The 24,671-nt window shown below is 43.7% G+C and overlaps 1 protein-coding gene across 14 annotated transcripts in view; it reads right to left on the reverse strand.

The window, feature by feature from the left end:
- Positions 1 to 24,671, reverse strand: part of DLGAP2 (DLG associated protein 2) — a 578,727-nt gene that overhangs the window by 136,860 nt on the left and 417,196 nt on the right. For 13 of the 14 annotated variants that reach the window (XM_077309418.1, XM_077309398.1, XM_077309427.1 and 10 more), the window contains one exon: positions 3,174 to 3,239. In XM_077309418.1, the coding sequence (XP_077165533.1) occupies positions 3,174 to 3,239 (66 nt within the window). Of the gene's footprint in view, positions 1 to 3,173; positions 3,240 to 24,671 lie in introns of those variants that run through there. The other variant, XM_077309445.1, reaches the window with a different exon arrangement.

The following is a 24,671-nucleotide window of genomic DNA, read 5'->3' on the forward strand; positions in this document are numbered from 1 at the left end:
TTGGAGAACCATCTCTCTCAGCCTCACCTACTTCACAAGGTATCTGAGGGAATGTGATTTTGAGCCGCTTTGAGACTCCTTAAGTTAGAGAAAAGTGGGGGATATAAACCTACTCTTCTTGTAAGATTCCACGGAAGCAAACCAATGGGTACTTCACACATTTAACCTGTCTATTATGCCCCAAACTGTCCACCTTGATTTTAGTTAACTTAGTAGTAATGCATCACAGGACCACTTTATCAAAGCCTATGACTGTGAAAGAAGTTGTAGGCACCATACATTTATTGATTAGATCTGGCCCTTGCTCCTACTATAAGGGAATTGAACCTTAGGCTGAACGAGGGGTGGGAGTGAGGGATAGGGCGCCTATAGGATTGATTTGCCATCTGTCTAATTGTGATAATTTGTAATTATTTGTATGGGATGTTTTATGAGTTTTATTGTATTTACTGATGTTGGAAACTGCCGTGAGACCGCTGGAGAACAGTGGTATAGAAATCTTCTATAAATAAATAAACAAATAAATAAAAATGATCTAATATAATAAAGACATGAATGTACACTCAGACTGATGGCTGGGTTCCATGTTATGCACCAGGGAATACTTCTCAGTAGTAAAGTTATCATATATGAAAGGTCTTGATTTATGTAAAGGAGTACTCATGGAGTTCTAAACGTAGAAATTACATAATCCTAGTTATCTTGTCTTTGAACAATTTGGTGAGTCTGTCCCATGCAGAATTGCCTTATTTATGGGGGGGGGAGGGGGAGGGGGAGGGGAGAAGCATGGCTAGAGCACATATAGTAGGGTTGCCAGATCCCTGGTAGAACCTGGGGTCCCCCAATGCCAGGCCCCACTATCCTCAGATGATCAGCAGGGGAAGGTACCCCCCAAAAGAAGGAGATCCATCTGAAGTGCAGCAATGTATCTGTGTTGCTGCCTATTGTATCCAGGATGCCAAGGTGACACTCTAGTACAGGGGTAGTCAAACTGCGGCGTTTGCTGGCAGGGGCTCCTGGGAATTGTAGGCCATGGACATCTGGAGGGCCGCAGTTTGACTACCCCTGCTCTAGTATTTGGGCAAAAACTCTATCATAGAAGTCAGATTTACCATAGTGTTTTTGCCTAAATACCAGAGCACTGTCTAACATCTGGACATGATGCCATCACTTCTGGATATACATTGTATGGGCTAACAGTAACTCCCCACATCACCAGCCGGTTGCCAGGAGGGACTTGACAACCCTAATAGCCTTCCTAGTCTGGTCCTGCTCTCGTTCTCTGTCTCTGTGTTTACACAGAACAAACTGCTTTGTGTCCTCTATGAATGAAAAGATTAGCAGAGAGGGGGTAAAAAAGGTATACTAATTTCTGTAGTGTGTAAGGATAAAGGGGCATCAAAAGTCAAGGGAATTGGAGTTGAGCTGTGCGGCTTTATCGAGTTATTTTGTGTCCTGTCGCTCCACCGGGACCACCGGGACAATTGATACACTTAGTGAACTGGAAGATGACTGTTGTGGGGGTTAGTGTTTGGTGGCTTCAGGCGACTCTTGATAACTGAAGTGGACAAGCTGCTGGGTTCAGTGAGGGCAACCTTATATCCATGCCCGTCCTGGCTGCTTAATTTGGGTGACCAGTGGGTAGGAGGTCCCTTGACAGAAATTGTGAACTTACATTGGGAGAGTTTCCAGAGGGGCCTAAGAAAGCAGTAGTTTGCCCTCTACTGAAAAAGCTATCACTGGATCCACGGGACCCCGCCAGCTACTGACCAGTCTCACATCTTGCATTTCTGGGTAAGGTAGTGGAGTGGGCCGCGGCAGACCAGCTCCTAGCATTCTTGGAGGAAACTTCAGCCCTAGATCCATACCAGTCTGGCTTCCATCCTGGCCATGGGGTGGAGACTGCTCATTCATTGGAGGAAGGCTGAGTGCCAGGTGCAGCCACTTGGTGTGTCAGCTCAGCTTGTTCTTAAGCACAGCCGAAGTGCTTCCCAGTGTGGCTGCAACTTTGTGCATGTGTCCACCCGTTGCCTTGACTGGTTTCCTGTTCCCTGATGCTTCGGCGAAGCTCTGCTTGACTGATTCCCGGCTTGACCCTGCTTCACCCGACTAGACTACGCTTTGATTGAATGCTCCACAGATTCCCGGCTTGACCTTGGTAAAGATAAACGACAACTCTTTCGGTTCTCCTTTGGACTTCATCCACTAGCAATTCCTGATAAGACCCGGACTGGACTTTTGACTACTCTCTGGTACGCGCTTTGAACTTGCTTGACTTTGTAACCGTGCTTGCCCTTGCACTTGCCCTCCATGTGCTAGGCTAGGGCAGCACACTACCCTTAACTTTGACCAGGCTGATGCAAAATGCAGCTGCTAGGGTACATCTCAGAGGGCCCACATTCAGCCGGTGTTGCGTTATCTCCATTGGTTACCAGTCTGTTTCCGGATCAAGTTTAAGATATTGGTTTTGACCTTCAAGTCTAAACACAGCTTGGGCCCTACATACCTGCGGGACCACTTGTCTGTCTATGCCCCCCTCAGGGCACTCTGCTCTGTGGGTATGAATATGCTGGTTATTCGCCTGCAGGACATTCACCTGGCCTCAACCAGGGCCAGGGCATTTTTGGCCCTGGCCCCAACCTGGTGGAACGAGCTCCTGAAAGAGCTGAGTGCCTTGTCAGAGTTAACAGCTTTCCACAGGGCCTGCAAGACAGAGCTCTTCCACCAGGTGTATGGTTGAGGCTGGGTTTGAGGTCCCGGAGTTACCATCAGAGGACCCTCTCGAGTTACTGAACCTTCGCTCCTAATGGAAGTCCTCCATTGACTGCAAGCTGGACAGGGGGTAGGGGGTAGGGGGTTAACTCTGGTGTACTGCCACCTTTTAATGTGTTGGGTTTTTTTAGGGGTTGCATTGTTTTTATTGTTATTGTAAACCGTTACAAGTCTTTGAGACCAGCGGTATATACATCCAAAAATAAAATAAAAATAAAACAAATAAACTAGTTAGCTTTAAATGAGCACACAGCTACATTCCTCTTCAGCTAATGCTGGATTACAACAAAAATTTACATGCAAGTGCATATTTAGTTTAGTAGTTGGAGAATATTAACATATGAACAGGGTATTTAGTAATTTAGAGCCAGCTTTTAAAATATTAGAAATAACATCTGTACCTAGCTCCTCCTCTGGCGTCCCTGGAAAACTGATCCCCGATTTGAGGAGGTCGCCACCTTCTTCCTCTGAAAAGACAGAAACAAAGTAAACAGTATAAATATAATCAGGTTCCTGGATATGTTTTGACAATAAAACTCAATGCTCCCGAAAAGAACAGTGTGTATATTTTATTCATTTTGACCATTGGTTTTCCTATTCCATTGTCCATCAGCTGTTTTCCTAATGCTATTTTGTAATATGTATTTTGCCTGTTACTATTCATCGTCTTGCATATAGCATCAGAATTCTTCTTATGCAGTAATTGCATAGATTTACTTAGATTTTCTTTATTTACTTATTCTGGGAAAAAGTAGGATTAATTATAGCTGTATAGACCATTTCTGTTCCAAATCCAAGCAGCTAATTCAGTAAGGTAAGAAATTTCATAACCTTCACATTCTCCAACGTGACTTCTTGCTAATAGTGCCTTTGTCTGTTCATGCAAGACAGACAGGTTAGTCTCCACACAAAAGTATGAATGGATATAAATTTGCCAAACATATCAACATTAAAATGTCAGTGCGGAATAGTTTCAGTTTCAAAGCACACTCTGATCCCGATTTCATTATTACTGCAGCATAAAAGACTCCAGCATTCTCCTGGACTAGAATTAACAAATTTGATTCCAATAAATTCAGGCTCAGTCAAGCTTGGAATTGTTTTCAAACAAGTAAGATGATATAGCACCTAATGGACTTCTGTCAAACTGAGTTCCAACCACTAGGTAAAATTACTCAATTTGATTTCTATTTTCTCTGTATTTAATTATATTCTCTGTACTTAATTAATCTCCAGGTTTGCTAATGTAGGGGCCGCCATATTTTTCTTGCCTTTGCTTTACAGCAGACACAGAACAGTGTCCAAGAACAGTGTCCAAGAAACGTTTGTATTATTGCTTATTATTCCAATTTGAATACAAGCACATGAAGCTGCCTTATTCCAAGTTAGACCACCGATCTCTTAAGGGCTGTGCAGTGTATTCTGAACTGCAGCAGAGTCTCTGACTGAAATCACCTACTACCTGGAGCTACTGGGGGACTGACTCTTGGGATATTTGACATACAAAGCAGATCCTCTGACAGAAAGAAATGGCTCACACCATTAATTTTACTGGGATTTGGCATACTTAAGACTTAAAATTAAGATTTTTTTTCCAGATCATTTAATATTGTTACACTCAGAATGACTACTTGGAAGAAGATAAGAACATGAATTGGATTCGGAAGTGCGGATTTGGAAGCGCACCTGCCAACCTTAGCCAGGGTGCAATCTCACCCTCAGCGAGGAATCTATGATGGGTGGTCCTGGGTGCCTCCCTATGTAGGGAGGCATAGGTCACAGGAGTAGCCTGTATATGGCATTTTACCATCCGTGCCAAGTGTGGCTACTAACACCCTATCCGTCTTCAGACCACTGGGCCACTGTGATCCATGCGACAGTCACCTCCAAACTGGACTTCTATAACTCACAGTACGTGGGCCTACTCTTGTCCCTGATCTGGAAATTGCAGCTGGTACAGAAATCAGCTGCTAGGGTCCTCACAGGAGGGCCCATATCTGGCCTGTGCTAAGGGAGCTGCACTGGTTGCCAGTTGTGGCCCGGATAAGGTTCGTTTTGGTATTAACCTTAAAGGCCATCTACGGTCAGGGACCCTCATGTCTGCGAGACTGCCTGGCTCCTTATGACCGCCACAGGGTACTTCGCTCTGTGGGTGCGGATTTACTAGATAACACTGGCCCAAGGGAGGTTCACCTGGCCTCAGCTTGGGCCAGGGCCTTTTCGGTCATGGCCCTGATCTAGTGGAATGAGCTCCCAGGAGGGCTGAGAGTCTGTACATTCTTCAGTTCAGTTCAATATCAAAGTAAATCAAAAACAGTTTTATGTTACAATCAAACGTGAAAACATTGGTTGGCAAAGAACTTACATAGGGTCTCTCTATGGACCATTATGCACGGAGGGGAAGGTCCGCATTTGGGGTGGAATGGCGTCGCCTAAAATCACCGATAACGCACGGTGCCGGCTACAACCGGCCGCAGATTCTGTGCATGCTGCCGAAAAAGCCGCGTTAGCGAAACGTGAAAGAAAGCAGAGCTTCCGGGCGACCGGGGCGCAACCAGAAGCGGCGCCGGGGTCGCCGCATGCATAATTGGTTACTCTGGGTTTTGCTGCCGTTGCGTCCCATGCATAAGCGATTTGCTTCGCGCCTTCCCCCTTCGTGTTTTCCATGTGATCCGAAATCGCCGTTTCGGCAGCCGTGGATAATAGGCCTATGTCAGCTTTTCTCACTTTGTTACCATTGAGAACCCCCTGAAATATTCTTCAAGCTTTGAGAAACCCCAGAAGTGGAATCTCCAGGGCCCAGTTGGAGGTTGCAATTGTTCAGGGATGCCAGCCTCCAGGTGGGACCTGGAGAACACCCAGCATGGAAGCTCCTCTCCAGACTGCAGAGATCAGTTCCCTTGGAGGAAAGAGCTGCTTGGGAGGGGGACGGGGGCTGTGTAGCATTCCCCTAAACACACACACACACAAAGAGAGAGAGAGAGAACACAGAAGACAAAAGCATCCCTTCCTTCTCTGAGGAGAGGGAGGGTAGGGGAAGCAAAGAGTGCTGCAATGGCCAGATGCAGGGCCCAGGTCCTGTTAGAGAGGAGACTCCTTGGCTGAAAAACCTTGCCAGGAGGTCCCAGTTTCACTTGAATCTCAGCTGGATTAGAGTTTAGCCCAGTCAGATGTTCAACAGGCTCTGACCAGCAGGAGGGAGTGGAGCTGCAGTCAAACAAGAAGGTATATTCTAAAGTTGTTAAAGGTGCTCCTCATTCTTCTGTTCAATCTCCAGCTACAACTCCCTGCCTTGTCAGCCCACCTTCCTCACCTGAGCCAATTAAGGAAAGCCAGCTGTGTGCTGGAAGAGAGCTCCAGTTTAAAAGCCACCACAGCATATTACCAAGACACTTGCTGACTACAGAAGACTGTGAGTCTCCTTACAGCCTATATTAACTTGAAGCTAAGAGGCAGGGTTGTGGATGCAACCTGTGACCTGCTCCTTCTGCTGATGCTCCTGGACTGCCTGAAAGAACCCTTGACTTACTGGACTTCATTGCATTCTGTTTTGGAAGCACTGATTATCTCTGCCTCCCGTACTGCTTGTCTGTGCTTCCTTCCAGCAGAGACCTGAGACCAACACAGGAGGCAAAGGAAGCAGCTGGCTTCCCTCCCCTGCCTGGGGGAGATGAAGGGTGGGATAAAGGTAAAGGTATCCCTTGTGCAAGCACCAGATCATGTCTGACCCTTGGGGTGACGCCCTCCAGCGTTTTCATGGCAGACTCAATACGGGGTGGTTCGCCATTCCCTTTCCCAGTCATTATCATTTACCCCCCAGCAAGCTGGGTACTCATTTACCAACCTCGGAAGGATGGAAGGCCAAGACAACCTTGAGCCGGCTGCTGGGACTGAACTCCCAGACTCATGGGCAGAGCAGGGCCTTTCAGAGAGGCCAGCACCTCTTCTACCCAGTAAGCAGCAGGAAATGGGCATATAGCTCCACGATTGGCCCTCATTGGGAGAGTCCTCTCTCCCTATTGGCAGCACACCTCCATGAACGGCCAATCAAGCAGGGAGTGCATTGTCTGCATGCAATTTGAACTGATTGGCCCTCATTGGCAGATTGCAATTTGAACTTATTGGCCGTCATTGACAGACTGCAATTTCCACTGCTTGGCCTTCCACAATTCTCTGAGCATGTGATGCCTACTGTGCAAGGTTGTTGTCCAGATGGAACTGGATGCTGCTGTGGTTGTTTTGCCTACTGTTTCATCTGCACAACAACCCTGTGCAGTAGGTCTCAAGTGTTTCATTTCCGCAACAACCTACGTGAGACACCTAAAATGTTTCTTCTGCACCCTGTCCACCCTCCAAAACAGCCATTTCTGCCCAGGGAGCTGATCTTTATAGTCTGGAGATAAGCTGAAATTCCAGGAGCCCTCCAGCCCTACCTGGAGGTTGGCTACCCAGGGCTGGAAATATTCCCTGATATTTGGAGGTGGGACTTCAAAATGGTAGAATGCTTCAGAGTCCACCCTCCAAAGTAGCCATTTTTGCCTGCAGAGCTGATCATTATAATCTAGAGATGAGCAGTGATAGTAGAGACAATGGTAGAGACATGCAGGCTGAGTGTGGAGTGGTGCAGGTATGTCCCACCTGGGTTATGGGCTATGGCCAGCCCTTACCAGCAATTGTTTTTGGGGCGCAGACAGACAGACCAGCATAGGTCCTGTGAGTCTGGAAATGCAGGTAAATCTAAATAAACAATATTTGCAACTTGAAACTATAAATGGTGAACAAGTAAATGGCTGAATAGACATAGGAACTGAAGTGACTTTTCTCAAGCTTGGCCTGGTAAATAAAAATCAGTATTTGCCAGGAAGGACCTGCAAAACCAAAGGCATAAGTGGCCCAGAATTTCAAGTGGAGTTGCTTTACCGGAGAGTAGACAGTGAGACTTTGGGGGGAATTAGGTGATCCACTTTTATTAGCCAATGACAGCCTTGCGGACAACAACAGGGACTGCAGTTGCCAGCAGTAGGCCTCAGGCTTCTGAACGGCAGTCATCACCAGCTAAGCAATAGACTGCTAGCCAAGGGGTGTCTGTGGCAACGCGCATTCCTGAAGGGGTGCATGTGAGGGGGAGCGATTTCCCTTCAGCCTGACTTCCTGGAGATGAGCTGTACTTCCAGGGGATCCTCCGACCCCATCTGGAGGCTAGTATCCCTAAACCTCAGTGGGATACAATGCTACGGAGTCAGCCCTCCAAAGCAGCCATTTTTGCCTGGGGAGCTGATCTTTGAAGTCTAGAGATGAGCAGCAATCCCAGGAGATCTGCAGGCCCCACATGGACGTTGGCTGTCCCTGGTCTGGAAATATTCCTTGAGGTTTGGACATGGGGCCTCAAAAGGGTATCATGCCTCCACAGCCGCCTAACCAGCCATATAGCACCCCCTGACCTATTTCTGGTCAAGAAAAAAAAAAAAAGCAGAGAGGAGGTAAGATTGCCAGATTGATGTAGGTTCATGTTCTGGAATTCCACAATATCTAGGAGTGCATAAAACTGACTAGGGTCAAGAGTGCTGTGCACAGAGAGACCTCCTCTTAGGGTTGCCAGCTTCCAAGTGAGGCACTAAACCCACACCAAACCATGAGCTAGTGCCCATTGTATTACAGAATGCAATGGGCTTTACTACTAGTATTATCATAAAACCAGCATAAGTACATTTTTATTGGAACTTTTCAATAAAATCAGAAAACAACATATATACTTTTCATTCACCATAATGTTTGATTTGGGTGGATGTTGGGACAACCAAACAAAGGAGAAGGGACAGAGGTGGGTGTGTCCACAGCTATGCTTCCCTACCATATTCTGCATGATTGTGCCAATACTGGAGTTTCTCAAAGCCTGAAGAATGTGTCAGGGGTCAAGAAAGCCTGAGCTACAGCATCAACTTGTGGACTGTAACATAAAACAACTGCAAGGGCTGAAGTTTCAAACAGCAATCAGACTTCCTCTTTTGAAAAAGAAAAGGACTAAATGGCTATACCTTAAAAAGTGAATTTTGGGAAAGAAATTTCCCTTCCCATAACAATGCTAGTGGGAGGATTTGCTAGTCATTCCCTTAATCCAGTTTGCTTCTATGACTCCTCCTCTTCAAAGGACATTAATTATTCAGAAAACCCTTTGTTCCAAACATGAAACTGTCTGGGAAGAAATAATCAAAGCTCTAGCAATTCACAGTTCTGAGTGGGCACCTAAAGCAAGGTTACCTGCTTTTTGACATTGCTCTGTAAAACACCCAAACTCAATCAATCGGCATTTTTACAAACAGATAAAGATGTTACAGTCAAATAAACCTTTGTTCCTGGTGAGCAGATGTAAGCGGTTTTATCAGGACTACAATGAGCAAATGGATCCAAACTGTGCCTAAGTTCCTGAAGCCATTCTGTATTGAAACACTGTGTTTCCCCCATGGTTAGGACTCTCAGTCTGGTCCAAAGTTCAACTGATGAACTGATCCACAGCTAAAACTCTGTCGCATCTCCCTTACTGTTTACGCACAGGAGGTTTCATGCCGGTCAGCAGGCTGGAGTTTTAGTTGTGGCAAGTTGCCCCCTCTTCCTGCACCCACACGGGGGAGCATTTTGCCCGATGTGCCTCATCCACCCCCGATTTGTGTTCCTGCATGGAAACTGGGGCAGTGAAGTTCCCAGTGCGTAAATGGTCCTTGTGACAGTTTTCTCTAATGTGCACTTTTGTATTGTGTGTGTTATGCTAGAATGCCATGGGTGGGACTTAAGAGCAGTGAATTTCTGGATCATTTTGGTATCACTTGGATCACTTGGTTACATCACCACTGCCAGCACAGCCCCTCTGATATTTCTCACCATTGGAATGGTGCACCAAGAATGGCAATCATTACGAGATTTCTGTTAGTCTGACGGGCTTGTCTGCAACTGGAGAAAGGCTTCTCCGCTATGAAAATTGCCAATCAGCCCCACTGAGAACACCTTTAAAACTAAAACACCATTAAGAACACAAGTAAATATTTTACTTAAAATATCTAAAATGTAATTAAACTTAATAGACCATATCTGTAATAACAATATACAAAAAAAATGTTAAAAATCCAAAATCATGGCCTAGTGAAGGTCAAATCGGTTACTTTGTATTTGCCTCATGCTGACCACATCTCTGTTTATTGTTATGGAGACATTTCTATTCATAATAGAATGGATCATTTCCATCAAATTTGGTAGGATCTTTGTACTGATTGTTCTTGCAATCCTCATTTGTTGGGTCTCAGCAATTCTGAAGAGGTCCATGATTTTGTAATTTTCCTCCAGCCACCTTTCACTCCATCTGGAAAGCTGAAAAATTCTATTTCTTCTTCTGTACTTGTCAGCATCTTAACCTGATTCTCCAGTTCATTATAATAGCTCATATTTTCCTGTACTGTCCCTTTATAACTTTTCTGTTCATTTCAAACTGTAACATCTATGACAACAGCTCTGTTTAACTGAACAAAAATCTCAAATGCGAAAATTGTACAGATATTATTGTTCCTCTGAATTCTCATTTCTTGGAAGGCCGGGCATTGGCCTAAAATATGGGAACAGGATTCTGTCTTGGCTGGGTATATTCTACAATTTTTGTTGACATTCTTAATTCTTCCAATAAATTTCACAGTAGGGATCACATTCATTCTCAGTTTCAGAGCTGTTACATTTCTGCTTGGAGAAACCATTCTTGCCACTAATCCAACTATTGGTAATCTGATCATCTTTAGACATCACAATACAACTACCTAGGAAAAAAAAGTGACATCCACTTTTCAAATTCAGCATCTCTATAATCCATAGGAATTGGAATGGTTATTCACATCCCTTCCATACTGCACCTAATCTTCTCATCAATTGCTTTACTTTCAACTTCAACCTTTTCCCATATATCTGGAGTTTTATCAGGTATTCCACTGAGCTCTGGCCATAGAGTTCTATGTTTATCTTGTACTGATCCAAACTTGCAACTGTGTTTAATAACGTGGTTGTGGACAGTCTTATGTAATCTCTTTATATGGCCTCTTGAAACAAAACTGTCGTCAAATGCCTTCTGAAATTCAATAAGCTCAGGAAGGCTATTTCACAGAAATGGTCCTATCAACGAAAAAGCCCATGGCCTAACTGTTGCCATGAAGAGGTGGTGCTGATGGCACATGAGAGTATGCCAGTTTTCACTGTCAAACTGATTCAGCCAAATAGAGTAGTCATAGTGAGGGTAACCAATCATTTGGTTTTCTGGCCATTATGCTATATATTAACTGTTTTACAACTACCCAGTTGGAAATTGTGTATAATCTATTTTAAAGGTAACACTAGGAATGCTCTAAAAACAACCAAAACTTTACTGGATTATGTGTCTTGCATCAGGTATAATGCAGGTGGGCCGGTGCATGTATGGTATATCTGACACCAGATACTCTTAATACAGCTGGCGTCCATGTCCTGATCTTGAATCTGCAGACACCAGCAATGTGGCTGATATATGAAATGCCAAGTGTATAAATTTCTGTACAGGCATACCTAGCACACCAGATCCAAATGAGGGATCGATTTCTTCTTGGGAAGACAGGTTTACAATCATGAGCAGGGAGTAGTCTGTTCTGGCTTTCTTTCTTAGTTAGCAGCCCATGCTAGGGCAAATAATGTGATCCTTTTTAGTTAGACCTAAAACTATCTCAGCAATTGAGAGATGGCCGGGAGAAGGTCAGCCTTTGCAGTTCGAGATCATTAATGTCTCCTGCTGAAAGACTAGGATTCCTACTGCCTTTAATCTGTAGTCACTCAGAATTGCCTCTTGACCATTACTGCTCCTCTTTCAATAGCTTATTTGGGAGGAAGGCTACTGGGTTGGCGACACCTGCAGCTTCACATACACTGAGGTGCTAATCAGAATACAAGATATTGACTCGATGCCTTCTTGTAATAAACCAATTTGATAAAGAACTGTATTGTCATTATTCTGCCAGCCAATTATTCTGCCAGCCAAAATTGTCCAGTCTCACTCACCCTTTGGTTGGGTGAGAAGCTGGCAAATCCACCCTCGTTTTGAAACCAGCAAATCTTTTTCCTATTTCCTTGGGACTTTTGGAAGTTTTGCCCAAAGGTCCCTATACTGCATTTCTGGATCAGATACTCCGGACTAGTTTGTATGGCACACAGGTAAAGAGAACTAAATCACCCATTTTGCTCCACCCAGTTAGTGAATGTGTTAATTCTCCTGGCTAACCAGGCTGTGGGAGCAGGAGGAGGCTGGACACTGAGTTTAATTCTTCCAAATTGGTTTTAGTTCTGGGGGTGAGTGTTACAAACGCATGTTAGAAACTGTATACATATAAGAACACATGAAAGGGAGCACATGTGGGAACTATTTCTCCATTTGCCATCCACCCACTCCCTGGTTTCAATCCCGTTGCCTCTTTGCTCTTGCCCAGTTCCCCTCCTCACTGTAGCTCCTGCCAAGCATAGCTTTTGTTCATGCAAATCCAAGATCCCTGGCAAAAGGGAAGGAGCCTCCTTCTTATCTTCAGCTGGATTCATAAACATCCCCACTAACTTTGGGTGCTCAAGAATCACCTACCATTTTACACTGCCTAATTTCTTGTGTACACCTATATTTTCAGTGAGGCTTGTACACGAGAACTTCCTATAGATTTATGCCTATACCCCTATTTTTCATCAATACATTATACACCATAGTGTGTCTGTTTAAATTACAACTTTTGCTTCTGAGTTAGTGGAAGTTAACCAATTTTAAACAAAACGCACATTTCCCCCGATTCTGATATGCCCTGCAAGTCAACGAAAATGATTTCGATCATAACAACTGGAAATGTTTCTCCGACTTTGTGGAAGAGAGAACTGGCATATTTCACAAATCTGCTGGAGAAAAGGAGAACAGTTGCCATTTCTATTTGAAAGTGTTAAATATATATTGCATGTAATACGCAGCCTTCGAGAAATCCAGTCACTCTGCTTGCCGATTAGATATAATGAATCTTTTAAAACGTGACAGGCACATGTATTGAAATTAAATTCTATTTGGAGAAGTAATGGACAACTCTAATTAAATACAAACATAAATCTGGCAGTTGCCATGGAGACGGCTCATTGTCTACATTTTAAAACTGAGAAGTGGAGCCTCTAATTTGGCTTCAGACAAAGGCTAGAGTGGAGTCTTTTAGAAGAAACTGAAATGGTAGCAAACGAAGAAGTCTGACAAGGAATTAAAAGAGAAAAGTAACTTGGTTGTCAATAAGCAAGATAAGCAAGGAGGTCACTATTTCACAAGCAAGGCCATCACGATTTTCTCAACAAAAAGCGAATAACTATCTCACGGGGTTACTGGAAGGATAATCGTAAATAGTCAAATGGGGATAAGTTATGAACAGGGATGCCAGCCCCTGGGCGGGACCAGGCCCAAGGCTGGAAAATTCTTAGGGGGGGGGGATGAGTACAGTGGTGGTCAATATGTCATTATTTATTTACTTTTATTTACCAAGTCTGTATTTGAGACTCAAGGTGGATTACATGATATAGAACAGGGGCCAGCATTTGCTGGCAGGGGCTCCTGGGAATTGTAGTCCATGGACATCTGGAGGGCCGCAGTTTGACTACCCCTGGTATAGAACATTGTAATCAAACAGCATGATGGATCTAATGAACAATGCAATAGAACTAGGTTTACAAAAATGCAAAAAAAAGATCAAACATGGTACATCAAGCAATGCCGGAAATGGAATTACAAAAAATGAAAACAATGCTGTAAGAGCATGACAGAACATACAACAAATCAGCAATATAGAACAGACATAGCGGCATGGGCTTCAGTCCTGCTCTGCACAAGTTTTATGAAAGTGCCCTCCCAAACAACTGCTTTACATAGTTTGCAAAATTAAAGATGTGTGAGAACTTTCTTCCAATTACTGAAACCTGAAACTGTAAATATGACAATCTTGTCCTCTGTAAATCATTAACTCAAGGCTTCTAATGGTACCATCCAAGAAATGGGAACTGCTCTTATTGCATTGCTTTCTACCTTTGTAATCTCATTTTCTGCATACCACTTGCAATTATTTTTGCCCTGTTTCAAATAGCTGTATTCCTAGTCTTATTACATTGTTTATTAGATGTCTTGTATGAATGATTGCATTGGCATACACTGTGCAATCCATTTTTGAGTCTCAGTGAGAAAGGAAGACAATATATAAAGTGCATAGGATCAGGCTGTGAGTGGAATTCTTTTCTAAGTGAACGAACATAGGGTCCAGCAACCGTGGCATGATCCCCGGGGTGCCCACAGGTAGGATCCTTTCCCAGCAGCTTTCCATCTTCAGAGCAAACACCACAATCCTCCCCTGTGACATAGGTTGGTTTATGTTAGCAAAAGAAGATTTCTGCTCACTTTCCTCTGGACCCAAATTCATTATTATTTGTCTCCTGTTTTTTCAAACATATTTCCCCCAACTATTCTACAGCACTAAAGTGATGAAACACAGTCCCATTTTCTGTGTCTTTTTCTTTACTTTCTTCTGAATCTCTTTTTCTCTGCTTTATTTCAACATGATGATTATTTCCTTCACATACCCCTGCAGACTTTAAAACAAGGACTCTTTAGCCCTGCTATCTGCTAATTCTGTTTGAGCCAATTTCATAGAGAATTCACCCTTAGAAGCTTTATGGCAGGATTCACACTATTTATCTCAGCTCCTCTCATTTTCACGCAGAAAAGCTTTTTACATCTGAAAGATGTGTGATAGATTTCACACCAACCCTTAATGCTGACTGGGGGGGGGGGCATGACAAATTATTGCTGGGGCACCACCACGCCCACGGGCCTGGGTGAGATCTGGGAATCCTCTGGAATTACAGGTCATCTCCAGACTAAAGAGATCAGCTTCCCTGGAGAAAATGGCTGCTTTGGAGGCTGGACTCCATAGCATTATACAACACTGAGTTCCTTCCCCACTGCAATTGTCATCCACTCCCAGCCCTACCTCCAAAGTCTCCAGGTATCTCCCAATGCAGAGCTGGCAACCTCAGTTATGAAGGTTTCAGTGTATATGCCCTAATCCAGAGGCTGCTTGTGAATGAATGTCTCATGTACACCACGGCTTCTTCATTCATTTTCATGCTGGAGAGACACTGTACATGCTGAGTTATCTCCCAAGTTTGTTGCAAACACTTTTTATGCAGTGAGACTGATTTTCTTTTTACCCTTCAAAGCAAAGTCAAACTCGGGATAGATATTTTATAAGTTTTGAACTAAAATAGCTAAAGGTATGGGTTGCTTTCCCATCTTTTTACAGCAGATCACTTTGATTGGAAGTTGAATAGGACTAGACCCAGAGTGTTTCACTCCTTCCCCATCTGACATGCATGCCTTTTGCTTGTGCAATGTAAGTTTTCTGTCGATCGTAAAATTGTCTATTTAATTTTATGAGCCCAGCACTCTCCTTCATGTCTTGTAGTGCTGATGCAAAAGCAGCTGATCTTAGGCTCTGCAATCAATCCAGAGTGCCTTTCTCATGTATATTAAAAATGTACTTCTATTAACTTATATTCTGTGACTTGCCAGGTGTCGGCAGGTAGATGGATGCATGCCATTAGTGCTCTGGCAATAATGGTAGTGCTTTTAGAAGTATCAACTCCTCACAATAATTATTTTGAAAACTTGCTTGCCTGTGTTGTTTATCGCACATGAGTAGGCCAGCCATGGGAAACTTCTACTAGCTAAAAAGCTCCAAAGGGGGTGCCTGCCCTCCAAGCCATGCGTGCACTAGTTTTCCCACCAGCCAGGTCCCATGTTCCTAGGGTGGGGTGCCCCACTCTCAGTTCCCCCACACCTCCGCAAGCCCCATAGTATTGACTGATGCGTTCAGGCCACCAAACCATGTGGCTGTAGAAATCAAGAAAACCATTTAAGAGCTCAAAGCAGGGTAGGGGGGGTGGAATGTGTGTCTGAACACAAGCTGTTGATGAACAACAGTTACAGGTAAGCAACTCTTTCATCTTCTGCCCCACAATGGGACCTTAGAATACCTGCAGAAGGGGGTCAAACATCTCAAGAAGACAGCGAATGTAAAACTGTCTTCCCAAGTCTGCATCGTTGTGTGCATAAAGAACGAGTGCGTAATGCGCAGGGCCGGATTTACATGAAAAGAAGCCCTAGGCTATTCCACTTGTGTGGCCCTTTCACCTCCCATTTTTAAGCTTGTAATTTACATGAGAGATAATAACATAATAAAATACATCATTACTGTGATATATATCAATATGTTAAATGAAACATGTTGTGATTGGAACTAACCTTTATAAAAAAAAAATGTGGAATATAGGCCCCTCTTGATCTTGAGGCCCTAGGCTGAAGCCTAGTTAGCCTATAGGAAAATCTGGTCCTGAGCATTATGCACTTGTTCTTTATGCTCAATAAACGTATCTTCTTCTGACCAGGCCACTGCTTTGCCAATGTGGGGTTTTATCTTTTATTATGTAACCTGCCACGAGACGGTTCACTGATAACGGTGGGGAATAAATCCAACAAATAAACAAACAAAGTCTTCCAGTGGGATCCTACAGTGAAAAGCTGCTGACACTGCTTCCGCACTGAATGTACCTGCACATCTAAAGAATAGGACAAGGGAGACTACTGGTATGCAAGATGTATCGCAGACATCACCTATTGAACAATGGACTGTGAGGAAGCAGCCCAACCCTTCTGAGGCCCCCAATAGCACACAAAAAGTGTTTGACGTTCTAAAATTCCTGGTTCTGTTTAAATTATAAAGGATAGCACGTTTGACATCTAACAAGTGTAATGTCCTTCTGCCCTAGAGGAAGCCCCAAGAAAAATAACAAGCAGGGTGATCTCCTGGAAAACATGGATTTTGGAGACCATCTTGGGTAAAAAATCCAAACTAGGATGCAATACTACCTTAGTAGGAAACTTTCTTAGGAATTAAAGATCAGCATTACGGGCTGCTAACTCCTTAACCCTCCTAGCCGAGATAGCTGCTGCCATAGACCATTTATGCACTGGGAACTTCATGCCCGACCTCCCATGCAGGAGCACAGATTGGGGGCAACTGAGGTGCACCAGGCCAAATGCTCCCCCGTGTGGGTGCAGGAAGAGGTGGGGCAACCTGCCACGGCTAAAACTCCAGCCTGCAGCCCGGCATGAAACCTCCAGTGCGTAAACGGTAATATAGGCTACTTTTGTCACCAAAAATACTAGCAAGGAGGTCGCCATAGATTCACATGGCACCTTCATCATGGCGCCTGGGAAAACTAGCTTGATGTAGTGGTTAGGAGTATAGACTTCTAATCTGGCAAGCCGGGTTTGATTCTGCACTCTCCCATATGTAACTAGCTTGGTGACCTTGGGCTCGCCACAGCGCTGATAAAGCTGTTCTGACCGAGCAGTGATATCAGGGCTCTCTCAGCCTCACCCACCCCACAGGGTGTCTGTTGTGGGGGGAGGAAAGGGAAGGCCTGTAAGCTGCTTTGAGACTCCTTTGAGTAGAGAAAAGCAGCATATAAGAACCAACGCTTCTTCTCCTACATCTAAAATTTTCCAGCAGAGTGCTCAGGGAGCATAGCAGTAGTTCTGGCTGCCATGTTAGTCAACTTCTTGTTTGCCACTGCAGTTCATGGGCCACTTTTCTGGAACTATTTTTTTTTTCTCCATTGTTGTTATGCCGAGACCACAAAGAAACCCACATTCACTATTCCGAGGTCATTGGAACCAGGGCAAAATAAAAATGTGCAACCTTCAACATTTTTCCTCCTTTAAGCACAATTAAAATTACCCTTGATATAATTTATTGTCCAGATAGTAATCTATACAACCTGTGAAATTCTGTATTTAAAAGAACCACTGTTAGCTGAGCAAGGTAATAACTGATGGGTAAATGTTCCTTAACACTGCTACAAAATAGCATTGTGTTATATATGTTTGAATCTGTGTATTTTCAGACAAATGAGGTCTCAAATGATTTAAAAAATCAATATGCTTTAAGCACATGGACTGATAGAACACTGTGTACTGTAATGGTGTATGCAATTGCCAGAACATACACATGCTTGTCCATCAAAGTACTCTTCAAATAGGAAAAGTCAATTATATATTACAGATAATATAAGAAGGCTTGCCACAAAATGTGGTGCATGCATCTTCAAAAACATTATCAGCCTGTTACTGTAGTTATTGTGGAGCTGTATGGCCCTGCATTTCCAAGGGAATTCTTGGGTTCACCCGCCCCTTGCTTACCATAAAATCTTAAAGGAAAGCATCTTCTCCTGTCCATGACAGGACAAGTGATACGTTCAATTAATGAGTCATTTCTGCTCTATCAGGACAATGGCAGTGATTAGCTTTAATCTCCAACTTCCAGTTCCGCTCGGAACACAGCTGTACACCCAGGGCTCCACTCAGCTTTTACTCTAATGACTGAAAATGGGAGTCATTCAGCAATAAAAATTCATGCTAGTTTCTGAATAACAAGATGAGAAGGGCAGACACAGGCACTGGCTACGTGGATTAGCCACTTACAAGCAGTACTGAGAACAAATACGTCCAAATGTTATGGACTACCATATGCTAAGAAGGAGCATCTCTGTAACCAACTGGATAGCTGTCAAGATTAGGGAAACTGAATGATTTTTTTTTAAATGCACAATCCAGTTCTATTCTAATTCTAAACTTATGGGCCTCTGGCTGGTCTAAAGAAGTTCATGACTGCAGCAGACTATAAAATCATTTTCCTGAAGAAGTCAACTGTGTGTATAAACTAGGATATACTAAATCTCCAGCAGATATGCACTGTAAATGAAAAAATATATATAAAGAAGATTCAACTGTGATTTAGAAAATCCATCAATGCTTCTGTTCAAATACTATAAAAATGTCCAAGTGAAATATGAAGTCCTTCATTTTAAAGCAAAATTTTGAAATGAAAGTCAGACAGGGTGGTTGGCAGGAAGAGCATCCATCCATATACTAAAAGTTTGTCCTCGCTAATGAGATTTAAATAAATGATCTGCCTGACTGCATGGCTCAGAGATCCATTCTGCCATTTTGATTGCATTAGTCTCTATGACCAATTATGCACGGGCTGGAATGTCCGTTATGGTAGCGACAGGGTTTAGGGGGAAATCCTCAATTATGTCCGATGTCGCCACCATCCGAGGCCTGGCCCAACACAGGCCCTCGGAAGACCCACATTAAAGGAACACGGATTATTCCGCAGGCCTGGGAGTGCCCCAGCACAGGCGAACCCTAGGTTGGGCTAGCCCTGTGCATAATCGGAGGAGCCAGGCTTAAGGGCCCGGCTCCTCCTCCTCCGACCTATGGCGTCCCTGCAGGGACGCCTCTCACACGTGCCAGCTCCGCGGCACTGACAGGGGCATACCACTACCCCCACCATTGTGGGAGAGCAGCATGCTGCTCTTCACTATAGTGCAATGGGGGCCCCATGCTGCAGCTGCAGCCACTTCAGAGCATTCCCAGCACTTCTGACCCTGCGTTGCGCCTGGGCATCCAGTGTGCGCCGGGGAAGCTCCTCCCCCATGCATACGAGGGGGACGGCAGGGCTTTTTGCCCCACTACAACAGAACGGCAGCAGCCCGGTGTGGTTGCCACCATGCATAATAGGTCCATGTTAACGCATATTAACAAACAAAACACTTAGTGTCTTGGGTCCACACAGAGATCTGTGCAATCTGGAGATGAGGAATCATTCTGTAGAGGTCTTCAGGCTCATTCTGGAGGCTGGCAACCCTGTATGATAGCAAACTAGATCTTGGTTTCCATTTGCTGGATTAGAGAGAATGCCCTAGTATTACACTCTGCAGCTTTTAGGACCTGGTTTCTAGATGGTGCATTCCAAAGGTCCTATGTGCTCACCCACATTTGCTTGAAGCAGATAGTTTTAGAGGTCATGCATGCTAACTTTTGTAACACTTGCAAAAGATTGTGAGGACACTGATAGCCCATGTAGATGCACTTGACTAAACTTTGACTAAAACGTTGTTGGCCTTAAAGGTGCCATTGGACTTGAACTTTGTCCTGCTGCTTCAGAACACGGCTACCTGTCTGAATCTAGCCCATGTAGAACTTAGAATGCACAGGTTTTTCTAATGCCATTTTAAGAAACTATTTTTCTCATACACAAACCTTGAATTCTTTTATACTGTACGCTCCTTAGGAGTAGGAATCTGTGCGTTGAGTTAGCTACAGGGCTTGTGTGTGTCTGGGTCTGTGTGCATGGTGATATTCATTAGCACCGAGTACCAGCACCTTTTTGGAGGTCTCTCCCAAGTCCACTAAGAATTGGTCAAAATCAGAGCAAGCTTATATATGAGACATTTTTAAAATAAGAAAGCACTGGTTATCTTTGCCCCAAAGTTCTGCATATATTAATACCATACAAGCAGTTATTCCATAGTCCTGGTGTCTCAGAAGGCCCACAATCCCACACAAATCATGCTCTGTGATCCTGACTGCACTGTGATATAATCAATAGAGATCAAGTGCCTTGAGCCCAGATATGAAATTAAAACATCCTAATGTTGTATACACTGGCTTTTGTTTTCCTCCATGTGGTCATTATACAGAATCCAGAAGACACAATTAAGCAACCAACACTGTTCCCTCTGTGAGTGTGAGTGTGTGTGTGTGCACACTATTTTTCCATCTCTTTCTAGAGGTGTCTAATCTCTATCCAAAATAACTCTGATATGCATGAGATGTAAGGTCCTGTAAATATACAAATAGCAAAACTAGGTTTCTATTTATATGTGTGTTTATCTGCCCTCTAAACAGATGTATTCTTTCACAGCAAGTCAGTACATGTTAAAGCTGAATTCCAGAAATATTAATTCAAGCATCTACATTTCAGTCCATGAGAACAGTATTCAGATCATATTCTACAAAGTGTCTTCAGATATCCTAAGCTTGAGAATACTCTTGTGTAAAAAATATCACTACATCAATTGTAATGAATCAGATGATCTGTGTTTTAATGTATTTTAAATAAAAAACCCTAATGTTATAATTGATTAATGATACAGTTAGTCAAATTTAATTAAACTGTGAGATTCGGTATTTCTCAAATAAAAAGTGTTGATTAGTCTCCATAGGTCATTGAACAACAACCACAAATTAGTAAAAAATTGAAGAAAATCCCAGAAACTTTCACAGATCTGTTTTTACCTTTTTTATATATTAATATTTCATAAGGTTATCAATGGCATAGATGCATGCATTTTTATGCAACACAGAAGACAAAAGAGCATAATTAGCACATCAACCGGTTCCCTAACAATATAGCTGCCTCCAGCAATTTATGTTGTAGAGACTGAGAAGAACCCTTGCAATTCATTTCACTTGGCACAATGAACTCAGATATTATTCACAGCCTGGAAAAGCAACGAGAAGATAAATATTCCGCCACTAATGATGCTGCTTCTTCCCACCGTGTTTACAAGCTCTCAGCTGTGGTGCAGCTGATACTAAACTGTTACTAAGAAAAAAATCAGACAATGTGGAATTCAGTGGCTTGCACAGAAGACTGGGGCCACTTAGAATGCCTGATGGAATAGTGATTTAATGAGGATTTTATTTGACATCATCTATGGTGGCCACACCTCACAGAAACAAGTCATCCAGCACAACTTTTTTCCTGCACCCAACACAGATTTTTTTCGGATAGTTGTTTGCTTTTAAAGCTTGCTTTACATTACTTACCTATTTTGAAATGTACAATGATATAATTACATGGAGCTTGCAGACTTTCTTTGACTGAGTTTCCCTCCTTCTCTTGTACCAAAGCAGGAAGCCTCTGTCCTGTCAACTTATTCTATACAAAGCTTTAAAAAAAACCCTCACTTGTGAAATATAATATTTTTACACATCTCAAAATTGTCTACTCGATCTATGTGGAATTTTAAATTGGAAGGTGAGGAGGAAGAGACAGAATTTAAAAACCTAGCTATGGTGTATTTATTGTACAGCTGTAACCATAAGTATATAAATAAAAGTGTTAAGGGGTCCTGGGAGGAGTTTGGCGTGACCGTTTACTAGCCAATCAGGTCACGCGTAGGAGACTGTACACTCGATTGGCCATCCGCCCAGTGGCTGCCCAATCAAATTACAGCTCCCTCCCCTAACAGTGTCTTTACAGTTCTTCTGCTTTGTCAAAATCCCTGGCCACACAGCCGCCTGTTTTGCGGCGAGTGAGCTGCCGGGGTTGCGTGGGGGCTCTTCGGCTTGGGCTGGTCTCTCCTCTCTCAGGGCTCTCCTGTCTCAGTTCTGCAAGCACAAACCAGGTCTGAGCGGCTATTAGGGAACAAAAGTTGTTCTAACAAATATTTCCTGCACTTTTCTTATTAAAATATGGACTTTTCATAATCCCCACCCTCTGTACTTCTGGCCCTAAATACCCCCTGGAACCTGCTGGGGTCTAATTTTTTCATTTCTCCTACATAGGAGGTCTGCCCAGCAAAGAGCCATCTAAAGAAGTGACCTCTACAGAATAAAAATGTCCCAACAGCTGGGGGAGGGAGAAGAGTGACTTTAGCATTGGTCTCTGAGAGCCATTGTGGGTAACAGTTAAAGAACGTCAGCCTCTGAACTGGACAGCTCTCTCAGCCCCACCTCCCTCACAGGGTGTCTATTATGGGGAGGGGAAAGAAAGGTGATTGTAAACTGCTTTGAGACACCTGAGAACTGCTGGGTAACTGTGGGCCACTCCCAGTTCTCTAAGAGTTCTCTCAGCTCTACCTCTCTCACAGGTTGTCTGTTAAGGGGAGAGGAGGGTAAGGCAATTTTATACTGCTTTGAGACACCTGAGGCCTGCTGGGTGCTTTCCAAATTACACTTTCTTCACACCCATATCACCACTACCATGCCCCCATTTGCCACCATGCAACCGCCCCCCACAAAACACCCTTTCATCCCCATGTCCTTGCATGTGGTACAACCCTCCCCTTCCTCTTCCCACCCCCAAGCTCTAGCACCCATTCTATTTCTGCATACAATGGGCTTTACCCCTAATGTACAATAAAATAGTCTGCCCCCCCCCCCAATATCTGTATGATTTAGTTTGGTCTGATCGAGTGTTTCAATTTCCAGGGCCATTCCGCACAAAGGGCAATGTGGCTAAATCTGTGCGCTATTGAAAAGCGCTGCAGGCAAAAGCGGCAGATCGCGATAACGCACACAGCTGTTCCAAGCGAAAAAAGTCTCTCCCACTAGCGCTGTTCTCGTAACGCACAAGTTTCCGGTCTTGCCGAAATCGCAATAGGGGAGGCGATATTTTCCCACGCTTCCTCCCACCCCTTAACAGCCAATTAACTGTTGTGTTCATGTTTCCCTTTAAGAACTCTTTTTTAAAAACTTGAAAACACCCATAGCAACGCATATTCGTTCCTTCAATGTATCAGAAAGACCTTTTCCGCAGGCATAGGGGCTGGTGCTTAATCATTTACAGGCTCCTCAAGTAAAAAAAAAAAATCCCCCCCCCCCAATGGGCGAGATTTGTGGCCGAAATTATGGGCAGTGTCAAACAAGGAGCTGTATTGTGCTTGGGAACTTTAAAGACACTTGCAGTAGGAAGCTTTGTTTAACTTTTAATCACTTCTGTGGAGGGACTTTAGCCGGAGAAGCCTCTGAGAAGCCTCACTCGTTCGTTGCTTTCCCCGTCTAAGGGGGAAAAATGGTGATCGCTTCACCGGAAGTTCGGCGGCGAGAGCGGGGGAGGGACTTTCTTTCTAACACTACATTGAGAACACACATGCCTTTCGCTGATGTGTTGCAGCTTGTGCACAGAAGTGTAGCGTTTTTTTCAGGGGGAATCCACTTTTCTGGATTTCCCGTAAAGCGTTACAACGAAGCGCTTTTTGCAGGAGTGTTGCAGGAGTGTTGCAGATTGTGTGCGACGTCATGCGGAACCTTGAATTAGTAGAGTTTACCAAAGGTAAGACTTCTGCTACATTTAAGTCGTGTGGAATGGCCCCTAGTTTGCATATGAGCTGAAGTGTTTGGTGTTGTTGTCCCCTGATAATAACCCCCTGCTGTTTTGAGCCAGCTTGTCTCCATTGAATGGGCCCAAGAAGGGATGCCTAAGTAAGTACTATAGCCAGGGATCCCACAGCCAAAGGGGTACATTACACAGCCCAGTCTTCTTATGTGTGCGTAATACTTTTTGATAAATTGTGTCCTGGCTTCTGTGTACATCAGATTGAGATAGTAACAGCAAATGTAGACCTCTTGAAGTCAATCTGTTTAAAAAAATGCAAACTCCTACTTCAGACTGACCAGAAACTTAATCGTTTATTTTGTTCTTTTAATTGGCAGATTTATGAAATGATAGCTGAATCCAAAAGCGCATGAAACATAATCAAACTTCTTTATATAAGAAAGCCTCAGTTCAACAGGTCTCCCCTGGCACCTCACTGTTACTTAACATAAGCATATTCTCCAAGATGGATTTTGATCTGGCAAGCCTGTAGTATCCAGAAACTGTGACGGCAGAACTGAGGGACGTGCCAGCCACTCATCATTCTTCAAATACTATTAGCCTTCCTTTTGTTTAGTTTTCAACTGAAAGTTATGTATAATGAGGAAAATGAGGTGTGGGAGCTTAGGACAGGCAATTGGACAAGATAATCCTTTAAGCCTTTTCTGTTTCAGCCACACTACAATGGAAACAAACTTCAAACAATAAAGATGCAGGCTCTATTATATACCTGCCAATTGTACAAAAGTACCTATGCTGGCCGACCTGCTTTGAAGATTGAAGGATCCACTTGAGGAATGATTTACAGGGATGCCTTAGCCGGAGACTCCCAAC

The sequence above is a fragment of the Paroedura picta genome, chromosome 1 (genome assembly GCF_049243985.1).
Source record: "Paroedura picta isolate Pp20150507F chromosome 1, Ppicta_v3.0, whole genome shotgun sequence".
NCBI classification, from domain to species: Eukaryota; Metazoa; Chordata; class Lepidosauria; order Squamata; family Gekkonidae; genus Paroedura; species Paroedura picta.